The 23,796-nt window shown below is 37.4% G+C and overlaps 2 protein-coding genes across 2 annotated transcripts; both read left to right on the forward strand.

Moving 5' to 3' along the window:
• Nucleotides 1-5,806: 5,806 nt before the first annotated feature.
• On the forward strand, nt 5,807-10,051 carry LOC140144124 (uncharacterized). The gene is made up of 4 exons (XM_072165961.1): nt 5,807-5,962; nt 6,669-6,811; nt 7,935-8,054; nt 9,726-10,051. Exons 1-4 carry the CDS (start codon nt 5,920-5,922, stop codon nt 9,882-9,884), a joined length of 465 nt encoding a protein of 154 aa, XP_072022062.1. The 5' UTR covers nt 5,807-5,919; the 3' UTR covers nt 9,885-10,051.
• A 6,924-nt stretch (nt 10,052-16,975) lies between these two features.
• Nucleotides 16,976-22,910, forward strand: LOC140144123 (interferon-induced transmembrane protein 3-like). Its single transcript, XM_072165960.1, has 4 exons — nt 16,976-17,130; nt 17,618-17,763; nt 19,069-19,188; nt 20,616-22,910. Exons 1-4 carry the CDS (start codon nt 17,088-17,090, stop codon nt 20,763-20,765), a joined length of 459 nt encoding a protein of 152 aa, XP_072022061.1. The 5' UTR covers nt 16,976-17,087; the 3' UTR covers nt 20,766-22,910.
• The last annotated feature ends 886 nt before the right edge of the window (nt 22,911-23,796 follow it).

The following is a 23,796-nucleotide window of genomic DNA, read 5'->3' on the forward strand; positions in this document are numbered from 1 at the left end:
GCAAATCACTCTACAATCCTAAAGATTTGTGCATAGGCAAATATAAACGATGGATCACCACATACATAAAATTTGTTGCGGATTAAAATGCAGATTTTGTACATTTTTGCCATACTAAACCGTTGAGAACCGAGGACTCGATGTTTCTGATAGTACAGATATGGCTGAAAGATGTTACATTTAAATTGTTTCACGGAGGTAACAGCACCGAATGTATTAAAAATTAACGAAATGGTGGTGTAATGAAGCAATGTATATAACTTCCGCCTGTGGGAAATCGACACGGGAATTATAAGCACGATATATCACTGAAAACCTACATCTCGGGGGGGTTTTCGGAAAATTCTGTACGCGGATGTACCATACATACTTTTTGCTGTTTTTGCAACCTATCTGTATACCAATTTTTCACAAAAAGCATCCTATAAAAGACAATTTTCAGACGATTTTGTAGTATAGATTTACATTTAATTTTTTACCTGTTAGTCTGAATGAATTAAATTAATTTATATCTTTGCATGTGTGCTTAGGTATAGAATCCTTGGCCAAAATGAAATTGGAAGAGGAAGTTATTCCATATTTTTATTATGGTAACTAAATTTAATAGTCCTAAGTCTACCTACCTGTAATGAACTGAATTCTTGGCTATACAGAGTTCACGAGTTCAATGTTCACGAGTCATTGGAGTATTACAAAAATACAAAGAAAATTATTCAGGTTTCTTCTTAGGAACCAAGTATCCATGGAATCCCTTTGAAAAATACGGCTCGGGATATATATCATTCCCTGTAAACAACAATTGACATACAGGGTGTCCCCCCCCCCCAAAAAAAAAAGAGGCCCCTCATTGTGCCCTCTTTTTCTCCTATTTCTGAAAGATTGATTAAATATATTTTGATATGTAAAGAAACCTTTATTCGTTAGGTTTAATAAACCAAAACAATTATTTCAATCGGCTCACAACTTTTGAAGATATGCCCTTTTGAATAAAAGTACCCGTTTTTCACTCTGTCCACGGATAGCAAACAGAGTGGTTGTGATGGCTCATGCTGTGGAGTGGCCTGCACGACCCCCAGACCTCACACCACTTGATTTTGTTCACTTGTGGTAAAATCCAAGATCTTCGCAAACGTATTACTGAATGCATTCGCAAGTATCCGGCGTACAAGGATGGTACGCAACGCAATTGATGCAATGAGGACCAGGGCTGAAACCTGTATTCGCCAAGGAGGCAACCAGGTAGAGGACAGAGCAGCACAGTAAACTCACTTCAGAAGAACCAAAGACAAACCAAACAGCTTTTTAGGGCTACCTTTTATCCTAAAAAGAGAAATGACTTATGTTGTAAATATTTAAAAAAAAGCAAGCAAGAAACAACAAAGTAAGAAAGTAAGAAACATAAATAACCAAGAAAAATATGTAATTGCAAGTAAAGCAAAAGAAGTCCCATTCAGCATCTATTTTACCCACGAATTAATGACACTATTAACAAAATTCATTGCCCATAAACCCACCGGTAAAGCCCATTCCATAAATAAAGTTATTTTATAAAGTTATCATTGAGGAATGTTTGATATTCATGCATGGTATGTGTACTCCTTTTGAATATTTGAAGTAGCCTAACCTTCTCCATGGGCAGAGTGAAAAACGGGTACATTTCTTTAAAGAGCATATCTTCCAAAGTTGTGAGCCGATTGATATAATTGTTTTAGTTTATTACAGCTAACAACTTTTCAGAAATAGGAGAAAAAGAGGGCGCAATGAGGGGCCTCTTTTTTTTGGGACACCCTGTATTATTTGTCGATGGATTGCAGTGAAATTTAATTTTAATTTTCTGTAGAAATTTTTGACATGTAAATAATCGGTAAACATTGCGATTTCATCGCAACGTGCACTCGTACGTCCAGGACTCCATGATGTATATACTTTCGCGTTTTAATAATTACTAGCTTTCCTTATCCGCAAGAGTCTCGCGGGCAGTAGTTTGCCCGCACCTGATCTAAAGCAAGTTACAAGTAAATCTATATTCTTTATATTTGCATGAACATCTCTTGCAACCCAACTATTAGTAACATTAGTAACCGAAAAAAGATCACAAAATATTTGCAAGCGCGGGTATCCCAAGTGTTGCGATTTCGTCATTATGCGAACAATCAAACTTGGCTGGCCAAGGTATGACTGTCTGGCACCCGAGGAGTCCCTGGTACCAGAGAAAAATAGTTCTCTCTTCTTGTCCTTTCTTTCTTCCTTCCTTCTTTCCTTCCCGCTCGCCAAAATAGGTCCGGCCGTTTGGGTTAAAATAATATTACCGATTAAATGCATCACCTTGTATTTTGTGTAGCGTACAAAATAAATTAGATATCAGTTTTAATTTAATAGCAGATTATCATTTTCTAGTCCAGTAAAACAGTCGCTGTCACACGTTTCAAAGTCTACCAGACTCCCTTTTCTACACTATTATTGAGTGTATGTGACGATCGTCTGTTTACCACTGAAGCTAGTTGCTCAGCAACGCGGTTGACAGATCTTTTTTTTCAGGAAGATCGTCAAAAACATGACTAAGATTGTGTTGACCTTCGTCTCTGTTCATGATGGTGTCATGCTTTCTGATCTCTTTCGCCTCCTTTATCCACTGTTTGTATCTACACTTGGAAAAATAATCACAATTTCAAAAATGAGCAATATTGGGGTAAAGTTGTTTTTTAATAGATGCACCATCTAATCTTGCCCATTATGACTCCACATTGAATCCGATGTGACCTCAAGAAGTAAAGTTACAAGCAATTGAATAGACGAAGGTCCAGGCGCAAAAAGATTGCAACAAGCGCAAGAAAGAGACAGCACAGTTTCTTCAATGAAGCGTTATTTAAAGCAGTTTTTATTTCAGTTTTTTCTTCACTGTACTTTTCATAACTTTCATTTTATTTGTCGGTTCTTTTGTTTCAGTTTTCTTTTTGTTTTAAATTGAAGCCAAACGCATAAATTAGCCATTCACCACTCTCAGACCAGATGTCTAGTTTGTGGAATTTTTGAATAGGCCCGTTTGTCACTTTTAAAACTAGACTTGTGTGCATATGTAAAATTGCCAACTTGGTAAAATGTGTACTCGTAGCCCAACCTTGTACTTCATAGCACCCAGTTTTGGTTTGTGGTTTCAACATATTGCGATTAAACATTGCTCTTACAAATATGAGACACAAAAACCCAAATCTAGTACAAACAAACATTATATTCATAAAGACATAGCAAACTATAAATGGTATAGACTGGAATCAAGACTACGCCTAAATTAAACGGAAAGTCAGGGCGGGTTTAGACAGCCATTGCGGAAAAAAATGTTGCAAGTAAACATATATTGAAGTGTTTATAAACCTAATATTTTGAATTTACAGTGAAGGGGAGGTTTTTTTGTTTTCAAACAGTGGCGAAACTAGCGGCGGGGGCGCAGGCGGTGGGTGGGATTTGAACCCTTGTCCCCTGCTTGCTCCCCCCCCCCCCTCTTGCAAGAGTTGGTCTGTAAAGTCATTCTGGGATTCCCCTCAAAAACAAAGTCAGATCTATGTTTGGAACTTGGAAATCCCCAGTTCAGTGTATTGCACCACAGTAAAAAAAACAGGAAGTGATGTAATGTGAAAGGTGAATGTGTATATTAATCTTGGGGAAATCCCTTGGATTGTGAAATGGAGATCATTTTGGAAATCCCCCCAGGAAGTAAATGTGACAAAATGGTGTATTAATAGATTGGGAGTATAAAAATTTGAGAGCTTGAGTTTGCTGATTACAGAATGTCATGGGAGATTGTAAAACTCCACATGTGTGTGTTGGTCTTTCGTGCTTCAAAAAAGAAGTACATTTTAACCTGTTTACATAGCCAATAATTGAGCTATTTTAATACAGCAACGAAGGAGTGCACAAATATCCTCATCAAAGGATTAAAGTTCTTTTGTCGAATTGCTGGAGTTTGCTGGGTTTATGAAAACCACATATCTGTCAAATACAGCGGAGCAGTATTAAAGAAGCCTGTTCCCTGGAGAAAGAGCGATTGGTGAAAGAAACACCATTTTTGGATAAAGCAGCGCAAGGAGATAAATATTTGGAGAAAGCAGCGCAAGGAGATATATTTTGGAGAAAGCAGTGCAAGAAGATAAGTGATTGGAGAAAGCAGCATCATTTTCGTATGATGATTTCATACGCAAGGATATTTATATAAACGCAAGTGTACAATGGACTTCGCTGATTTTCGCAGGACAAACGAATAAGGATATATACATCAGTCGTCCAGAACATTGCAAGAACTCTAGGATTACCAACAACAAGAAGACCGCTGGTTAAGTACTGATAGAATAAAAGTGTGATTGTGTGATTTTATTGTATATGCAATTGTTGTTATATGTACCAATCATACTTTGTTTTCAATTAAAGACTTAGATTTTGTTAACTTGTGTTGTGCATTCGTGTGAGTTCTGGTAAAAGGTGATTTTGGATTGAGTCAGTACGACTCGTATTAAATTTATTCAACTTTTGTACCATACGGTCACCAGTTTAGCTTCAATATGCCAAAATTTTTCGCGCGCTTCGCTCGCATTTATACCATAAACATCTTTTGTCGCAAAAAGGTGCTGGATTCACTATACTTCAAGACAATTTTTCCAACCCCACCCCCCCCCCCCATGTCAAAATAAATCTACGCCACTGTTCCGGGGACATATTCCAAGCAGATCCCAAGACTCCTCAAACCCCCCCACCACCACCACCCCGGTGTCGCCCAGTGCAACGATGGTGTTAACGCGGTAAAGCTGAATTTATACTCGATCGCTTTTGCAGAAAAGCGATTCCCACGCATGCTCAGTGTTTACTTACATTTCCAGAGCATCGTGCCGTTCGATCGATTCAAATCGCTGAGAAAAAAACGACGTCGCTTTTGCAAGTTGAAGAAATCTCAAGTTCCCAGCAATATCGCTTGACACGTGAATGCGTCAACCAATCATATATACAACCAACTGCATCTATTATTTTGCTGATAAATTTACCTTATTCGATTATTAACTTTTGGTGATGAATTAATTCAAAGCAGTAATTATTGAAAGCAATTGATGTTTTAAAAATGTATTTTGTGGCATTTATAATATTTTTATTGTCGTCTGCAATCGCTATTGCCGTGATAAGTATAAATGCGAAAGCGACGAGCGATGCATCGCAAAATTCTGCGATTGCCCATATCGCTTTCCAAAAGCGTTTCATCGCCATCGCTCGGCGATCGAGTATAAATTCAGCTTTACAAACTTAAACAGCATGAACAATGCCTGCCCGCTTATTATGTTTGTCCCCACATGCCACCCCTCAAATGAAAATGTCTATTTAAGGCCTATGCCACTGTTTTCAAATATACCCGTAGGAACTCAGGTACAACCAAATAGGGAGTTACGTTGCAGGGTTGTGTCACCCGGCCAAAAAAAAAAATTCTGCCTGACCCAAACTCCCTAGCCCCCCCCTGATAATATCTAATGGTGCGTCCCTAACGAGAAAAGACTGACTGATTCCAGTGGTTGGTCCTGGGAAAATCCCTATGGTTAAATTTGTTTGAATATCGAAACAGATTCTATAATAGGGATACAACGTACTTCCTGCTGTTCCAATATTTATCGTTACGCCCTATAGGCTACATGATTTAAACTCTGGAATGAACATTACAATCGGGAAATTGATATATAGTTGCGTGGGAGTAGGTAGAATGGAAGGAATACTTTGCCGATGGTTCATTTCCTTCCATGCATAGATTCCGTGCAAGGTCAAGTTGGTACTCAACCCGGGTCATGTCATACTAGTACATCGTACATATAGCATAACGCAATAACGTAATAATATATGTAATTCGGATTGTTTTATAAGTCGCAAATTTAGTTTCAGCGTAAGATCAAGATGGAGTCCAACATAAAGTATGACAGACAATTTAATGAACAAGGTAGGTGAAAGTATATTTATATTTTATTATGGAACTGATTATGTTCGTCGATCTTGGAAAACAAAATCGTGTTTTTCCTTGGCACATCTGTACATGTAGGCCTATAGGGTTTTTTGTACTATCTCGCTCAGCTTGTTCCTATATTATCCGGAGCAGCCATCTATTTAGATAGCATCAACTTTGATGTGTGGCTAGTTTGGGTAGCACTTTCGGGTTCTTAGCTCATACAGCTAATTGAAAATGGTTTTTAAAAAGGGGAGTACTTTTCAAAATGTTCTACAGCCATCTGCATTAAAAAAAAAAAGAACTAGTATGTTTACAAAGGACAGTTTGCTCCCGGAGTTTGCTACAAATTCCAAAATGTAAGAATGAGTGTATTTTTAAAGCGGCACCTTCTTCAAGTAAAATCACCCTTTTGGTATATGATTGAATTATTAAGGCAATGCAGCCAAATTTGTTCGATCTTTTGATCGACCATCGATGATTGGTTGATTCTAATATTGTTTATAAAATAATTAGCTACTGTTAATTGTTGTAACATTTTAATCTTTGTATGTAATGAATTTTACCATTAATTCGGATTAATTAGTTTATAGGTCTTATAATTACAAGCATCGAAGCAGCATCAACGGTTGAACCTAAGATCAAACACATTTGGCTGTGGTGCCTAATGATTCAGCACTTCTGCTCATTTTGTTTGTTATAGATCAACAGCCACCACCGTATGCCTATGCGACTGCTCCAGGCCCCATACCAGGCGAATACCCTTACATACCGCAAAGTCAAAATACCACTACAGTTGTCGTCGGATCTGCGCCTGTTGCTGTTGGGCCTCCGCCTGTTACTAATGTAAGTCCCGGGTGTAAGTCAATCCAATATTATACAAATATTAACTGTCTATGAGTGTGATGGTCGAAATATAATCACGAGGTGAAAGATGGATTGTTCCATTCCACGAGCCGGAACGGCGAGTGGAATGGAATGGAATCTTTCACAGTCCGAGTGATTATATTTCGACCATTACACGAATTTAATACAGTTAATATTTGTTTGATATCAATCATACATAAATTCTATTACTAAAATACTATTTAAGGTAGGAAATACATTTTTTCATCAACATAACACCATGTTTTGCCGTGATATACTTCACATGTTGGGGTTCACCCCATAACTAAATCGGCGAGTCCAAGAGTCAGCGCACGGCTTGGCGCAGGCGCACTACGGCAGAGCACATGATGGTAAAGACTATCACACGGAGAGGGTGATAGTAAAAATGATAAATGGTAATCAACCAATGAACTGTCTAGAATTTATGTATGAGTGATATAAAAGGAAATATCAGTACACTGCAAGAAATATGTCTTATAGCAGTTATAGACATATGTATGTACCTTACCCTCTCCACACACGTAGACCTACACAACAGTAACGGGTGTCAACTGCAGCTCCAAATTGTCTTTAAAATTTCAATTCTATTTTGAAATCAGCATAAAAAATGCATGAAAATAAGTGCAAACAAACCAAGTGTTGGTTTAGTGGTTCTGTTAAGTGTACTGATGCTTGTGGATCTGTGTGTAGCGCAGTGGCGTAGCCAGAGGCAGTGGCGGCGCTCCGGGGAGGGTTTAATTCTCCCCCAAATATATTTCTTGCCCCTCCCCCCTTTGAGTCAAAACCACACAAAAATTACGTAACTTTCCACTTTATGCGACAATTTTGGGAAAAATCCGTTGATTTTGCCCCCCCCCCTGAAATTTAATTTTCTGACCTCTGCTGGGAGGAAGCAACTTGGTGGTCCGATCACACTTGGAAAATGTACGAGCAAATTCAAGGCAATGTTGCTCCCCCCTATCAGACAGCTCACAGATTACACACAACAAGAGCATTGTCATAAGATACATAATTGGACCCAAGGATAATTCTCAGAACTCTTATTTATTTATTTATTTATTTATTTATTTTGCATCCCCAGACAGTAATCGTGCGAACTACCCAAGAAGTAGCCCCACCTACTTACATGGTTTGGTCCATTCTCAATACATTTTTTTGCTGTTTCTTGTTTGGAATCGTCGCCATTATCAAGTCAAGCGAGGTAAGATATTTCATCATGTTTGCCCACTCAAGCCAAAACGTAGTGACTGTTTATTGAATACTAGCAGATGGTGCATTTTACCTTTGGGTAAACTGATACAAAATACCATTTACCCGTGGGCGATATTTTTTTCTACATCATTTTTGTAACTTTTTTATTTTTTCCGTTTTACACAATTTAACACGGAATAAGCACTTTCGCAATTACAGATCATTGTCTGTAATGGGTAATATTTGCCGATAAAATTGGAGACTAATACGATGAGGCTACTGTACATTTTCAACGGGGTGAACTTTGACGTTTGTATAAAAACGTTTTGTACTGGAATTTCGCTGACAGTTTGGTCTTCACTCCTTCTCAGTATTTTTATTTCACAGGAAATAGTAACATTATGTAGGAATTAATAACAAATGTTTTACAAAATGTGTTTTTGAAGGAAGTGCAAAGTTCGCCACCATTGCAAATGCACAAATTGCAGCCTCCTCGTGTTTATCTCCAATTCTATCGGCAAATATTACCCATGATGCATCATGATTCTGAACAGATTTTTTGAAAAATCAACTGATTTTACCACGCGTGAAACGATGTACCAAAAACACCATCGCGCCCCACCGGGGGAGGGACATGTTATTGTTCAATTTGTGGAGGGCATGCTCCTATTCTTTGGTAATTGCTGACTCGGCGTATTTGGGAAAAGGATATTTCGGAACTACGAACTGTCAAAAGCTTTCTCGTTGGATTTCTCGTTGAATGTCGCGTATTAACCACACATGAGCGGATTGATCAATTGGGGGTCTTTTATAAAGCATCAAAGTCAATGGTCTTTCAGCGCTTTCTTTTGGATTTCAGGGGTCTTTCTGCGCTGCGCAGGTGTATTTCGGTGGAGCATACCCATATTGTCATTTGTGTTAAGTACCTTCCCCCGATATTTACATCACAAATACAAATACACTTATGCTATCCAGATAACATTACGCCAATACTGGACCCCCGTTATTGGGCCAATACATGTTTGCACACCGGTGTCGGACTGGACCGAGTAGTGCTAAACTGGATAAGTGAAATTACCATTTTAAGCTTGCTCTTTCTTTGCCACCTTAATTTCTCTCTTACTCTTTCATGACTCCCACTCTCTTACCCACATATTGGCAGGTTTAACGAGAAAATTAAAATGTGCCCACCTTAGCACCAGTACTGGCCCGATTCGACACCGGTGTGCAAAACAATACCAGTGTCCAGTATTGGACTTTATTGGCCCAGTACTGTTGATTAAAAATACTACATTTTGATTTGACAGCAAATTGATTCTAAAACACCTGTCGTTTAAGAAATAAAAGGTAGTACCTGTTTTGTATTTGTTCACATACATACTGCCTTTTAGTTTGGGAAGGCTAATGTGTAATAATGATGAACTTTTCCATTCGGTGTGTACTGAAACGCTCAAATAAATCTCCAAGGGCCGGTTTCTTGAATTTTGGCTATAAAGGCATGGCTACATAGGTCATTAGGCGTATAGTCACTAGGCGTTGGACCAATTAGTCATAAAAACTATGAGTCTTATTATTTTCTTTACCATCTCATGTCCAAAATTGCCTCAAATGTCTAATCCGAGTAATCTTCAATATTATGCCAACTTCTCCTTACTGTATCATTTTCTTCATTCCGCATTAGGTTTCCAACCACATGCTACGGGGTGACGTCACAGGAGCTCTACAAGCTTCCAACGCAGCTCGAGGTTGGAATATCGCAGCCACTGTTACTGGTTTTATTGTCATTCCTGTCGTCGTTGTTCTGAACATCTTTTTAACCACCGCGGCCGGTGGCTACTAACTAAAACCAAAGACCTTCAATTTTGAAGGTCCGAAGACGTGGATAAAACGCGCGATAATTTTTATATGAATAAATTAAAGTGATAAGCATTTTGCATCACAAATCACTGAAAGCTATACATAGACGAGATATTATAGGTTCTATAGTTGCATCTACATCCAAAGATGGTGTAGAAAATTCTAGTTGGTCTACTTTTCCCTATACTTTTTCCAAACAATGCCTATTGAATTGCCTGGCTCAATGTATAGAAATTGGACAAGGTGAATTTAAAGTGACTGATACTTTAAAACAAAAGCTCAAAATCACCGCAGAAACACATCCTGACTTGGTCGACATCATGCCATACTAGTAATGAAAACAACAACTGTTTTCGATATCCCTGTTCCTTCTAGTCTAAAAACAATTGGAAAAAATACAGAGATAACCCCTATGCGCACAAACATCAGGCATCACATTCACAATCGAAACAAGGACATGCAACAAAGAGAGGTAGCTTTTAGAAGAATTTGACAAAATGATCCAGGACGCAAAAAGAAGGCGAGAGCAACGCATGGAATGAAAACATAGCCGTCAAGTGCTTCGAAAGTTAAGAAATATGGAAAACAAAAGCATTTGTAACCACAAAATCATTTTTTTTTCGCCATAGTAAGGTGGGTGACCCCTCCTCCAATTTATCAAATCAAAATTGAGATTTTGGTGACAGCTCATATTTTCTTATAATCTGACTGGGGCGTAGGCAGCCTTTTAGTGTGCGTGGGGGGAGTCAAATGTTCATATATGGTCTGACCATGTCCATGTCCACTGCTACGTTGATTGAAAGTGTTTGAAGAATTCATTTGTGAAGCTGATTGTTTGAGCTTGTTAACTTTTTTGCTTCCACACAATCATGACAATGGTCGATGGATTTTAAAGCGATTGCTATAATTTTCGTAAACTTCGTAATCTGACTATGTGAGTTTAGACATTTGACTAGCATAAAACACCCATCATTACATTTGCAATTTCAAAGTTGTTGATATCGACAAAAATCGAACCAAAACCTTTGTGTCTTTGGGAAGAGACCACCTTTGTTCATGGCAACATGTAATGCATAATATTATTATACGGATTTCTTTTTATTAAAATGGTTTGTAAATAAAAAGGTCGTTTTTAAAAAGATCAAATTTTAATTTGTAAATGTTCTTTATTGAAATAAAGATTTATATAAAGCGAGTATTAGTTTCTATTCCAGTTTCATTGTGCGATTTGTTTGTTTGATTAGCTTCAGTGCACCTGTGTGGTCAACAGGTTAGGACACGTATGTGGCAGCTTGCCAATTTAGTATAGGTGAAATAAAGGTCTTATAGCCCCACAATTTTGTGCAATGGTGATGAATTATATTAACCATTTTTAAAGCCATGTTATTACATTTCCATAAAAATAGATTAGTATTATTTTCTTTTCCATAAAATGTTAGCTTTTACTGTCAGATATGTCCTCTTTTAATTTTAAGCTGAACAACTGAGGTAAAGCAAAGGAAATTTGAACTTACTACCAGCACCGATGTCGTCAATGCGCGTCACTCCATTCAGTGGTGCTACGACACGATCCTTTATTTGTGTCTCCACTTACATACATGTACTGTGTTATGAACATCGAGTAGGCGTTCGACTAATATGGGACCATCCATGTCGAAACGCTCGTAAAGTAGGCCCCTGGTCAAATTTGTTTTCTTCCGTGCTAAGAAAATATATATCATAAGCTTTACAATGATATATCATTTGACTTCAAACGATATCCAGAAGCGGAGTTATGGCTTGTTAAACTTTGCTCCTTCAGTAAAAGGGTACATTATTTTGGTGCTACATTATTTCTCTTTTTCCACATTGCTGGTATTGAATATCAAATGGTCATAGTTGGCGGTCACTTCAAATAGTCCCCAAGTCAACGAGATTCAGGAATGTCCTCTCATTGTTAATTGGTGGTTCAATCACCACTTGAACAGGATTCACTCACCACTTGAACAGGATTTAGCCAAAGCAAACAAGGACTAAAGCTATTTACTAATTCTAAACATAAGTATAAACTTATTATCCTCTTCAACAATAGGATTAAAGATTGGTGTTTGACTAGACTAAAATGAGAAACATGTAGGACAAATATTAGGTACATATGAATACAACCTCTATGCACATTTTGCACTGTAACTCGAAATACAATTTGCCGACTTTACGAGCGGTTTGTGTTGGACGGTCACAATTATTTATATCGTAATAATAAAACGACGCTTCCTGCGTTTTATTCAAAATCTCGGATTGTGACTAAACGAGAGCACCTAAAGTCTTGATTATTGCAGGGTATGTTACTTTAATAAAGTTCATTATAAATATGTAAAAAAAAACAGAATTTTGAAAAAATATCGAGGGCGGCTACCTCAGCAAATGTTATAATATGGCTTTAAATGAAAAAAAGAAAGAGTATAGTCAGTTAAATGAATAAAACATAAATAATTGAATCAATTTAATTAATAAATTAATTAATGTCATCCGAGATCAAAGGTCATCAGGCAGTGGTCAATCGAGGTCAAAGGTCATACGGGGTCAACGGGATAGACTTGACTTATTTGACTTATCTGCACAAGACGTTGTGTCACTTTGCTCCCTGCCGAGTAAGCCTCCTCTATTCAGTTCTGTCTGTTGCTTGTGTCTTTGCTTCATGTGGGGTCATTGGTGGGGAAGCCGATGTTGAGGTACACCACATTTCGCCATACTGCATTTTAGAAACGCTTGCGTGGTTACCTTTTTAAGATAACCGAGTGAGAGTGTTTTCAAGAAAAAAAATTTCCTGTCAAAACTGAAGCATCCTCTGTATAAAAGAAAATATGAATATTAACTGCACATCATATATAACGATTCGTGATACCCAATTGTGGCACATTTGATGTCGTTTAAGAGGCAGAGAATATGAAAGGTCAAAATTCTCAATTGATCGTCGGCTTTTTCTCCCAGCTACATACACTTTAAGAATATATCATTAGATTTATAAAATTTACTGCGAGGACTGTTATATATATATATATCAAAAATGTGAAAAATATCAAATTTTAATAATTTGTCATAAAATGAAAATTATTTGATATCAGAAAGACATTTTTCGTATTCAGAATGCAATTCGATAGGTCCGATGTGCTCTCATGTCCCACAAAAAAATACTGTCGAAACGCTCAAAACGCTCATTCCAGATACCTTAAGGGATCTAAAATGAGCGTTTATTGCGTTTCGACAGTATTTTTGAGGACATGAGAGCACTAGACATCTGAATTTCTGAATACGATGTCATGTTTTTCTGATATCAAATATTTTCATTTTTGAAAATCACAATATAATACAAATTTTATGACAAATTATAAAAATTTGATATTTTTCAAATTTTTGATATATAACAGTCCTCGAAGTAATTATATAAATCTAATGATATATTCTTAAAGTGTATGTAGCAGGATTGACAATCAATCAATTTGACCTTTCATATTGAAGATATAGATTTTTTTCCCAAAAAGACCTAATTTTTTTTTGTTTTTTTTTGAAAAAAAATCCATATCTTCAATACGAAAGGTCAAAATTTTCAATTGATCGTCGGCATTTCACCTACATACACGTTAAGTATAAATCATCAGATTTATAAAGTTTATTTCGAGTACTGTTAAATATCAAAAATATCAATTTTTAATGATTTGCCATAAAATGTGTATTAAATTGCGAATTTCAAAAAAACAAAATTATTTGATATCAGAATGACATTCTTCGTATTCAGAATGCAATTCGATATGCCTGATGTGCTCTAATGTCCCAAAATAAATACTGTCCAAACGTTCATACCCCAGCCCTTAAGTTCAGCATGATATATCTTGGATCGTCAGACATGATCTGGTATTTTGTTGGGTTAATTTTCATTCCCCAGCTGCTGCATGCTTTTTCCAATTCATTAGTGGAGATTAGCAGGTTCTCAAAGTCCATATCCATGAGTGTGGTGTCATCTGCATATCGGATGTTGTTAATGCACATGTCACCCATCTGCACACGTGAGCCTAGAGTTTGGATGTCCTTCATGACAAATTCAAACCTTCAAACACCAACTAGGACTTCAAACCAATCGGTGATCTTTCCATTTACCACGAACTGAGCATTTAGTTTGCTCATACATTTTTGCAATGAGGTTCACCAGTTTACTGTAAATACCGCATCTGAGGTGCCTCTGGAACTCCTGAACCCACACTGTTCCTCTCTCAGATGGTTATCTACAGTCTGTTGTGTTCGATAAGAGCCATCCTACAGAATACTTTACGGGATTGACAGGAGGATAATAGCTCTATAGTTGGCTGGGTCCGGTTTGTCGCCCTTTTTGTACACAGGCAGTGGCGTACCGTGGCCGCGCCAACCCCGGGGAGCTGAAGAAAATTCAATTTTGCCGCCCATTTGCTGCCCCAATTTTTTTCTCGGTCGTTTGAAAAAGTGAAGAGCAAAAAAAAAAAAAAAAAAAAAGGTTTCACGCGCTAGCGCCCTAAAAGCAGCACATTTTGATGAATAGTACCATTTTTTCAAAATTTATTATGCTTTTTCAAATTTTTCCGCCCTTTTTTATTTACTAATTCTTTTTACCGCCCCTTCGTTTTTCCAGCCCTGTTTTTGCCGCCCTTCTTCTTCCGCCGCCCTTCATTTTGGCCGCCCCCTGCTTTTACCCCGGGGGGCTGGCGATCCCAAAGCCCATCCCCCCCAAAAAAATACGCGCATGACAGGGGTTATTAGACCTTTACTCCAGTCTTCGGGGATGTTTCCTTCAGCCCAGGCGGTGTTAATGAACTTCAACAACATTTGTTTCAACATGGGTCCTCCTGCTTTCAACACTTCTGCTGAGATCTTATCCTACCCACACACTTTGTTGTTTTTAAAGTTTCTTAATGGCCTCTTAAACTTCATCTATGGAAAAGGGCAAACTTGGGAGGAACAGAGGAGTGTAATAAATCACATTTAGTTGAAATCGGTAATTAGAGGGACAAGCCTAAAATAAGGTTGTGTTAAAGGTCATCAAACTGATATCATCCGGAGTCGGAGGACAACAGGGCAAACAGTTATATGTAATTTCTTACAACTAGTCCAAAGATTTTCACTTACTTGCAGACGTTTCGAAAACTGACAGTTTTCTTTATCGATGCTATTGTTGCAATGACGATCTGTGTACAGCTGATGATTTCTGCTGCTTGGCAACGGAGTTGCCAGTTGATTTTTCACTTATCAGATCGTCAAAGACGTGACTCAAGTTGTATTGCCCCTCGTCTCTGTTCATGGTATTACCCCGCTTTCTGATGGTGATCGCCTCCTTAATCCATCTCTTATATCTATTACTCTCTTTGCCGACGATCCTAGCCTGGCAACAATAGCATCGATAAAGAAAACGGTCAGTTTTCGAAACGTCTGCAAGTAAGTGGAAATCTTTAGACTAGTTGTAAGAAATTACATATACCAGTTTATCATGAACAGTCCCGATGAATATCTTCAAGAAAGGGTCAAACAGTATCGCTATCATGGTCCTGATCGATGGGGCCTAAACTGTAAAATAATAATAATTTACGCATACGGGTAAAATGGCTCTAGTTTTAAATAATAATTAAATAATTAATTAAAAATCAAATACAATTAAATGAAAACCAGGGGTCTACTCCTAAAAGTGTGCACTTAGTCTATAAACCTAAATGTTTGGATTTACAGTGAAGGGAAGGCGTGTTTGTCTTGGGACAGGTGTGATTGACACTTTTTTGTGTGGAAAGATCATAGAAACTCTTTACATGATTCATTGTAACAGGTGTAGAATCAAATTTAGAAAATTAGGTTCAATTCAAATTCAAATTTGCATATTTAATATAATGCCATAGAATGGCAACAATTGAAAACACTCCCAAAGGTTACCAGATAATATTAAAGTGTACATTCTAGTAACGGTTATGAAAAGTTTTCATAACATTTTACAATGAACGTTTCCGATTTTGTTGCACATAGCGGGACTACTGTTATTTTAAAGTTCTTTCCTAAAGCCTACATTGAAGGCCAACGTTATTAAAGCGTTATACATATGCAACCTTTTGGGAAAATGTTCTCTAACGTCGAGCCTATTTCCAGTAACATCAGAGGGGGTAGGAGGTGTACCACCTGTGATTTTGGGATAAAATTACACTTTGTGTGTACCAATTTTTGCATATTTGGTCGTCTGATTTTATCAATATCCAAGAAACATTTCAAATTAGGTTCTTGCACTAGATAATGGTCTACAGAACATAAATACCAACTTTCATGTCTATAGGGGGTATACTTTAGGAGCTGCATTTTTTCAAATGTCGACTTTGGTGAAAAAATGAAATGCGTGAAAAACGTCATGCAATGGGTTCGTAAACAAAGAAAATAATAAGATTCTTGTTGTAATTAGCACGCTTTTTATACAATTTGCATAATGTTTCCAGATTTGTTTTTCATGTAATGAAAACTGCATACATTAATGTGTCTGAAAATGACAAAAACTAATTTTTGATGAAATGCTGATTTTGGCCTATTTAATTACATCTGTACCACCATTGATCTTTCCGTAGGAACTCGACCATAACCAAATAGGAGCTCGCATTACCCCTATCATATCCCCGGTCTACGCCAAGCTGGCACAACTTAATCCAATTTCTACAAACTTTTACGTCTGTCATGAAATGCCATTTCAAGACTTGCGTCTTGACCATCCTTTTTGGACTGTACAATATTCACTCTAGCCTTTTTGGGCAAAGAGAACGTTCTAACGGATTCCAATCTCTACAGGTGGTTGGTCCTGGGAAACTCCTTATCACTCAATTTCTTTGAAACTATCATGGAAACATCGATATGACGTACTTCCTGATGTTACAATATCTATCGTTACGCCCTATGCTACATTAATGCGGAACTCTTGATTAAGGTGTAAAATGTATACACACTTGCGGGGGGTGGGGTGAGGTAGAATGGATGGATTACTTTGCCGATTGCTCATTTCCTTTCATGCATAGATTCAGCGCAAGGTCAAGTTGGTTGTCATACATTTGTCATACAGTTGTCATACATATACATCATACATGTAGCATAACGTAATAGTATATGTAATTCGGATTGCTTTATAAATTTCAAATTTAGTTTCAACATATTAAAGATCAAAATGGAGTCTAACATAAAGTATGACAGACAATTTAATGAACAAGGTAGGTGAAACATAAAAGTATTTTTATATAGAACTTATCATGTCCGTCGATCTTGGAAAACAAAATCGTGCTTTTCTTTATACATAAATATTTTGTGTTATCTCGATCAGCTTGTTCCTATACGTGGACCCGTCATCATATAACATCAACGTTCATACGGGGGAGGTTTTTTTAACTTACAGAAAAGTGAACGTGGCTGTGTGGATAGTTCAGTTGGCACTTTCAAATCTTTGGGATTAGCTCATCTGCTCATACAGCTATTGTAGCCTATATATTCACAAATTTCAGGAAACTTTTCAAAATGTTCAACAACTCCTTAAATAAAATAAAAAAGCTAATTTGCAAAGGATAGTTTGCTAATAATTCGAAAATATTAGAATGAGTGAAGTTTTAAAGCGGCACCTTCAGGTAAAATCAGTAGATGGCCTATGATTGAACGAGTAATAATAATCATTTAAAGCATTTTTGCTCATTTTGTTTATCATAGATCAACTGCCACCACCGTATGAATATTCTTCTGCTCCAGGCCCCATCCCGGGCAATAACCCTTACATAACACAAGGTCAAAATACCACAGTTGTCGTTGGGCCTGGGCCTGTTGCCGGTGGGTCTCCGCCTGGTGCCGTCACTAATGTGAGTCAATCCAATATAAGGAAATAACAGCACACTGCAAGAATTGTGTCTTATAGCAATTATAGACATGTACAGCCTGTCTCAAAATATTGTGCAAGTGAAAAGCGCCCTCTTTGGCAATTAAAAATACTGTTGTGACATGATGCTTACATCAACGTCAAGAGGGCTGTACATGTAAATCAATGATAGCATCAAGTTTATCAAGAGTTTCTTCCTGAAATCAAAAGAATGCATCGATATATACACAACAATACAAAATTGTTGTCACTGTTTTTACTCTTTTATCATGATACAGATATTATTTATACAGGTATAAAGAGAATTATTCTCTTTTTCCACTTGAATTAGATTAACCCTAACCGCCTAAGGGCTTTTTGGCGACGGAAAGGGAAAGAAGGAAGGATTAAAGAGAGAAAAGAAAGAAAGAAGTTGTTTGCTCTGGGTGGGATTCGAACCCGAGACCCTCGCATGCCAACCACTGGGTCGGTGACACTTTGCCACGGGTCTTGGACTTCGCTGGCCAGCGAAACCGTGCCTATATATCACTTACGGCGATTGCGTCATCACACCACGTAGGATGCACGCACGGACAGCGCATATCGAGTAGTATTTTGTAGTACACCGTCCTGTTAGGGTTAAAAGAAAAATAAATATTTCACATTCTGCTCTAAAATTAAAAAACATGTATATACCTGTACGTGTCAATGATTTTATCATGGCAAATACTGTTTTCTTTGTCACTCAATACATATTAAAAAACAAACAAAATTGCACACTCTTGCTGTGAAATTAAAATCATGTCAACGAAATATTGCCTATCGTATACGTTTGAAATGTCACCGAGTAATTGTTACATAATCATTTCTAATCCTTCAAATTAATGTTCTTATAATGAGTGTAGTGTACAGGTATTTAGATATAACCATTTTATTCAATTTTCTAAAAAGTGGCACAAAGGGGTTTTCACACATTTGTGTTTAGTGAAGCAGATCTCTGGATTGCCGAAACCAAAACGAATAAAATAAACGGTATTTGAAAGCTAGGACTGCTCCCTTGATGTTGATGTAAGCATCATGTCACAACAGTATTTTGTAATTTCGACAGATGGCGCTTTCCGCTTGCACAATATTTTTGTAAACAGGGTGTAAATAACCCTTCACACGTGTGTCATTTGAAATGTATTTATTTATTTATTTATTTATTTATTTATTTATTGATTGATTGATTGATTGATTGATTGATTGATTGATTGATTGATTGATTGATTGATTGATTGATTGATTTTTATTTATTTTGCACCATCAGACAACAATCGTGCGAACCACCCAAGAAGTAGCCCCACCAACCTACATGGTTTGGTCCATTCTCAATACAATATTTTTCTGCTTTGTGTTTGGAATCGTCGCCATTATCAAGTCAAACGAGGTAAGAATTAATATCATCATGTCTATATCCAATCAAATAAACATTCAGTAACCATGGTAACTGTTTTAATGTAAGCAGACTAGCTGTCACTTTTGGGTAGATTGACATAAAATGTTTGGCCCGGTTGGGAGAGGCGCATATCGTCAATCCATTTTGTTTGAAGGCATGCTCTCCGTGGACCGGAAATGGGGGATCTATGGGAACCGCCGTAAAAGGTATTCTAGAGCAAGGATCTATGTTGAATACCGCGTAAAGAAACCAGAAATGAGAGGAATGATCAATTTGGGGATATTTTAGAGGTGAAAGCATTAAAGTCAAGGGTCTTTCAGCACTTTGTTTTTGTAACATATCGAAAAAACGATACCCTTATAATTGCATCTATGCACAGTTTCCACCTCGATACACCTGAATACACAAACTTGTCCAACACAGGGAGTCTAGCAATGCATTGTCTCCTCAGAGAGCTACACAGCCTGTGTTTACACTACACGGTTTAGTGCATAGCATCATAAGAGCTGTGTGAGCTTCTAGCTGCTGACTAGTGGAAAATACGGCATCTGTGATTGGTTTTGTCAAAATTCCGATAGTTTCCTTTATCCAATTAGAAAAGTTTTTATATCGAACGAAGCTAACATTTCCCGCTATTACGTCAACAGATGGCGCAATTCAATGTTTATAGCAAGGCGATTGTTGTAAATTTGTTGAAAACGGCCTAGTCACGCACAATATTTGACCAAGGTGTAGGTTTTAAAAGTCAAAACCCCGATTGATCCTTACAATATTTCACATTATATGTCATTAAATGAAAGAGTACACTTATATTGTCGATGTACTAGATTCATGGCAATGAGCATTGGCCAAAAACTTGTGCAAAAAGTCATTATATTCGCCTGTTTTGACATACGGTTGTAAATTCAATGAACAATGACTTTGCTTAAAGAGCGCTTAATTAAAAATATTGATATGAATTTTGGTGTCTTCCGGAGCTGCGCGGTCTAAAACAGGGGTCTTTTGTGTGTAGGGGTGTGTGGGGTGTGGGGTGTTGGTGCATACCCATATGGTCATTTGTGTTAAGCGCTCTCCCCAGGTATTTGCCTCCCAAATACAAATGCAGTATAATTATGTTATGTTGTTATTTGCAGATAAAACACCAGTCGCTCAAAAAAAAATTGGGTACATGTTTTGTATTTGTTCATACATATACTGCCTTTTGCTTGGGAAGCCAAATGTGTGATAATGAGGTTTGCCATTTGGTGTGTCCTGAAATGTTTAAATAAATCTCCAAAGACCAGTTTCTTGCCGATGTTTCTTGAAGCCTGACTATAGAGGCAATGCTGCTTTTAGGTCATTGGGCGTAGTCAGGTTTAGTAGAACCAATTAGTCCTACAAATTATGAGTCTTGTTATTTTCTTTACCTTCCACCTCAGGTTTCCAACCACATGCTACGAGGTGACATCAGAGGAGCCCTACAAGCGTCAAACTCAGCTCGAGCTTGGAATATCGCAGCTACTGTCACTGGCATTATTTTAATTCCTGTCATCCTTGCTCTGCGCATTATAGCGGACGACGGCTACTAAATACAATCAAAGACCTTCAATGTTGAAGGTCTTTGGATGAAACGTGCAATATTGTTTGTATGAGTAAATTAAAGTGCATTTCATATCACTGAAAATTACACATTAAACGAGATATGATATGTACTGTAGTTGCATCTACATCTAAAGATATAATGGAGAAAATCCTAGTCGGTCTGCTTTTCCCTGTAGAAGAATTTCACACATTCCTACACCTTAATGGCAGACATTGCTGAGTCCCCGTCGGGCCAATCTCACCTGAAATGTGAAACGATACATCCTTGGCGGGAATTTTAAACTGTATTCCACCACCCGTGGTTACACGTAGACAACATAATGATGAATATTTGCAACACAATACAAAATATTAAGATCGATTAAAGGTTTTATGTATCCAATTGGGCAGTCACAACACCAGTTTGCTGCGGATGGGATCCAAATGGCTGATTGAATTCTGACCCATCACTTGGCTCGTTGGATTCGCCTATACTTTTTTCTATTGATACCTCTAGAGTTGCTTGCTTCTGGCTCAATTTATAGAAATTATACAGGTGAATTTTGGCATGACCCAGTGGTAAAGTAATTAATACTTCAAAACAAAGCCTAAAATCACCGCAGAAACAAATTCTGACTTGGTCGGCTTGACGCCATACATACTACTAATGAAAAACTGTTTTTGATATCACTTTTCTTTTTTCTAGTCTAAAAAAATGAATTGCAAATATACAGACTAAGATACACCCTGTGCAATATGCATATAAGCATCAGGCATCACGGACACGCAACAAAGAGAGGTGGCTTTTAGAAGAATTTGACAAAATGATTCAGGACGCAAAAAGATAGCAACGCATGAAAACGAGCCGTCAAGAATTTGACAGTTACGAAATAGGGAAAACAAAAGCACTTAGGACCACGAAATTGGTGTTTTTAGGTAGGTTACCCTTGACTACCTCCTATCAAATCAAAATTGAGATTTTGGTGTTGGAAGACAGCTCATATTTTCGTATGTGTCTGGCAGCGGCGTATAATGGACTGACCTTGTTTGCAACATTTACAAATGGAAACATGACATGCATAGGCAGATATACCAGAGTAAAAACTCCGGACATACCTGCCTGTGCGGGGATTTGAACCCCAGAAATCTCGCTTGTCGGGCGAGCGCTCGACCACTGAGCTACACAGACTGTCCCTGATAAACAGGACTCAAGTCTGGTACTTATGGACATGAGCAGTCAGGGTAACTGTTCCTGATAAACATAATTAAAGTCTGGTACTTATGGATATGAGCAGTCAAATTTTTAACTCACATTCTAGTGACTTTTCACCACTACATCAGTGGCTTTATCAGACTGGAAACTTACCACATCTGGCTGTTTCTTTTTATGGGTAACAGGAGGCACCGTAGAGGACGTGATAAGTTGGTCAAAGATGTTGTTGCGTATGTAGGCCCCCTCGTCCTTATTTAGAGTTTCATGTCCTTTTCTGCGGATCCAAATGGTTTCTTTGAGCCACCTGGTAGTCTTATCAGCTTCACGATTAGTGACCAGATTTGTGAATGTCTACGACAGAAGATTTGCGATTTGCACGTGTAAATGGTCTGGATTCAAATTTCTCAACCACGTTTTGGTACTCTTTTAGTCGGGTACCGAAGGGGCGACCTGTTTCACCAATATAGGAACTGGTTCCTCCTGTTACCCATAAAAGGATATGTTCAGCCAGATGTGATGAGTTGCCAGTCTGATGAATTTACAATTAAAATCAACATTCCTAATGAACTTGTTCAAAATAACAACAAAAAAGGGTGTTTTCCAATTAACATTAGGCAATGTACTAAGATTGAGCAATATGGGAATTCCCCATGATATTAATAACTATGATTGAATTAATTTATTGCACCCAAAGGGGATTCCCCGCTTTGTCATAACACATAAAGTATTGCATGATCACTTGATTATACATGAACATGGGATTCTCAACGTTCATGAAATAGCTTTAAACGTAAACAAAATTAAAATTAAATTAATTACTCAGGGTGCATCACAGTATCCATTTTAAAATACTTGAATAAAGTTAGTTACAAATTTGTCTTGTCTTAGAATGCTCACAGTCAAATGAGTTTGGAATGGAATAATTGACCTCAAACAAAACATCATGTACATGTACAACAAAATTTTAGGCTTTAGCAGCTACATGTGATATCATGCTAATGTATACAGGTGCTTTTGAGTCATTCTCAACTTTGATTTCCCCTATTTTACATAATTATTTACTTTTATAGTATTTTTATAGCTTTTTCGGATATAAAATGTATCTACTAATGACAAAATTGGTGGCGCTATTTAGTTACTGGAAATTACTCTTATACAGATAATTCCTCTTTGTTGATGAATTATGTTCATAGAATTTCCTTGTTGCTTGTTTCACCTATTCCAGCTGTTTTAATGGCAGTATTAATCATCTACCCCTTGCAAATAAAGAAATATGATTTAGGATAAATAGCGCCATCTCTAGTTTGCATTTAGTTAATAATGAAGCCAATTCTATATACATCAAACAAGCGTGCAAAACGGATGACCCGATTTTAACATGTTTTAATACAAATATTCATTCGTGTTGGTTCTGTAGCATTAGTATGAGAACTCATACACGTTCTCCTTTTCTTTAATACAAATATCAGTCGTGGAATTCTCCGACTGATATACGTATTAAAAAGAAGCGAATGGGTATGGGTAGTGTACACATGCATGTACGCTCTGCGCTATTAATGTTTTACGCGCGAATGTACTCTCCTACGTCACAACTAAACTTAATGCGAACCAATGTACATTTTTGGATTCCTTTATGGGCAGACGATTAACTTTTACACAGGATTGTGATATATATTTTTTGTTCAAATTGACCCCTGCACTGTTTAACCTCAAATGAGCCCTACCAAAAATTACCAAACCAATACACGTTGAAGAGTGTAGCCCAGCCAACTCTATTTAGTATTCATCAGGCAAATAAAAAAAACAATTTCAAACCTTTAAGATTT

Source organism: Amphiura filiformis, unplaced genomic scaffold (genome assembly GCF_039555335.1).
Source record: "Amphiura filiformis unplaced genomic scaffold, Afil_fr2py scaffold_40, whole genome shotgun sequence".
In the NCBI taxonomy this organism is placed as follows: domain Eukaryota; kingdom Metazoa; phylum Echinodermata; class Ophiuroidea; order Amphilepidida; family Amphiuridae; genus Amphiura; species Amphiura filiformis.

Coding starts and splice junctions, on each gene's coding strand:
- LOC140144123 (XM_072165960.1), top strand. CDS start 17,088: ATGGAGTCTAACATAAAGTATGACAGACAATTTAATGAACAAG. Junction 17,131..17,617: donor CAGACAATTTAATGAACAAG/GTAGGTGAAACA, acceptor TGTTTATCATAG/ATCAACTGCCACCACCGTAT. Junction 19,189..20,615: donor CCATTATCAAGTCAAACGAG/GTAAGAATTAAT, acceptor CTTCCACCTCAG/GTTTCCAACCACATGCTACG.
- LOC140144124 (XM_072165961.1), top strand. CDS start 5,920: ATGGAGTCCAACATAAAGTATGACAGACAATTTAATGAACAAG. Junction 5,963..6,668: donor CAGACAATTTAATGAACAAG/GTAGGTGAAAGT, acceptor TGTTTGTTATAG/ATCAACAGCCACCACCGTAT. Junction 8,055..9,725: donor CCATTATCAAGTCAAGCGAG/GTAAGATATTTC, acceptor ATTCCGCATTAG/GTTTCCAACCACATGCTACG.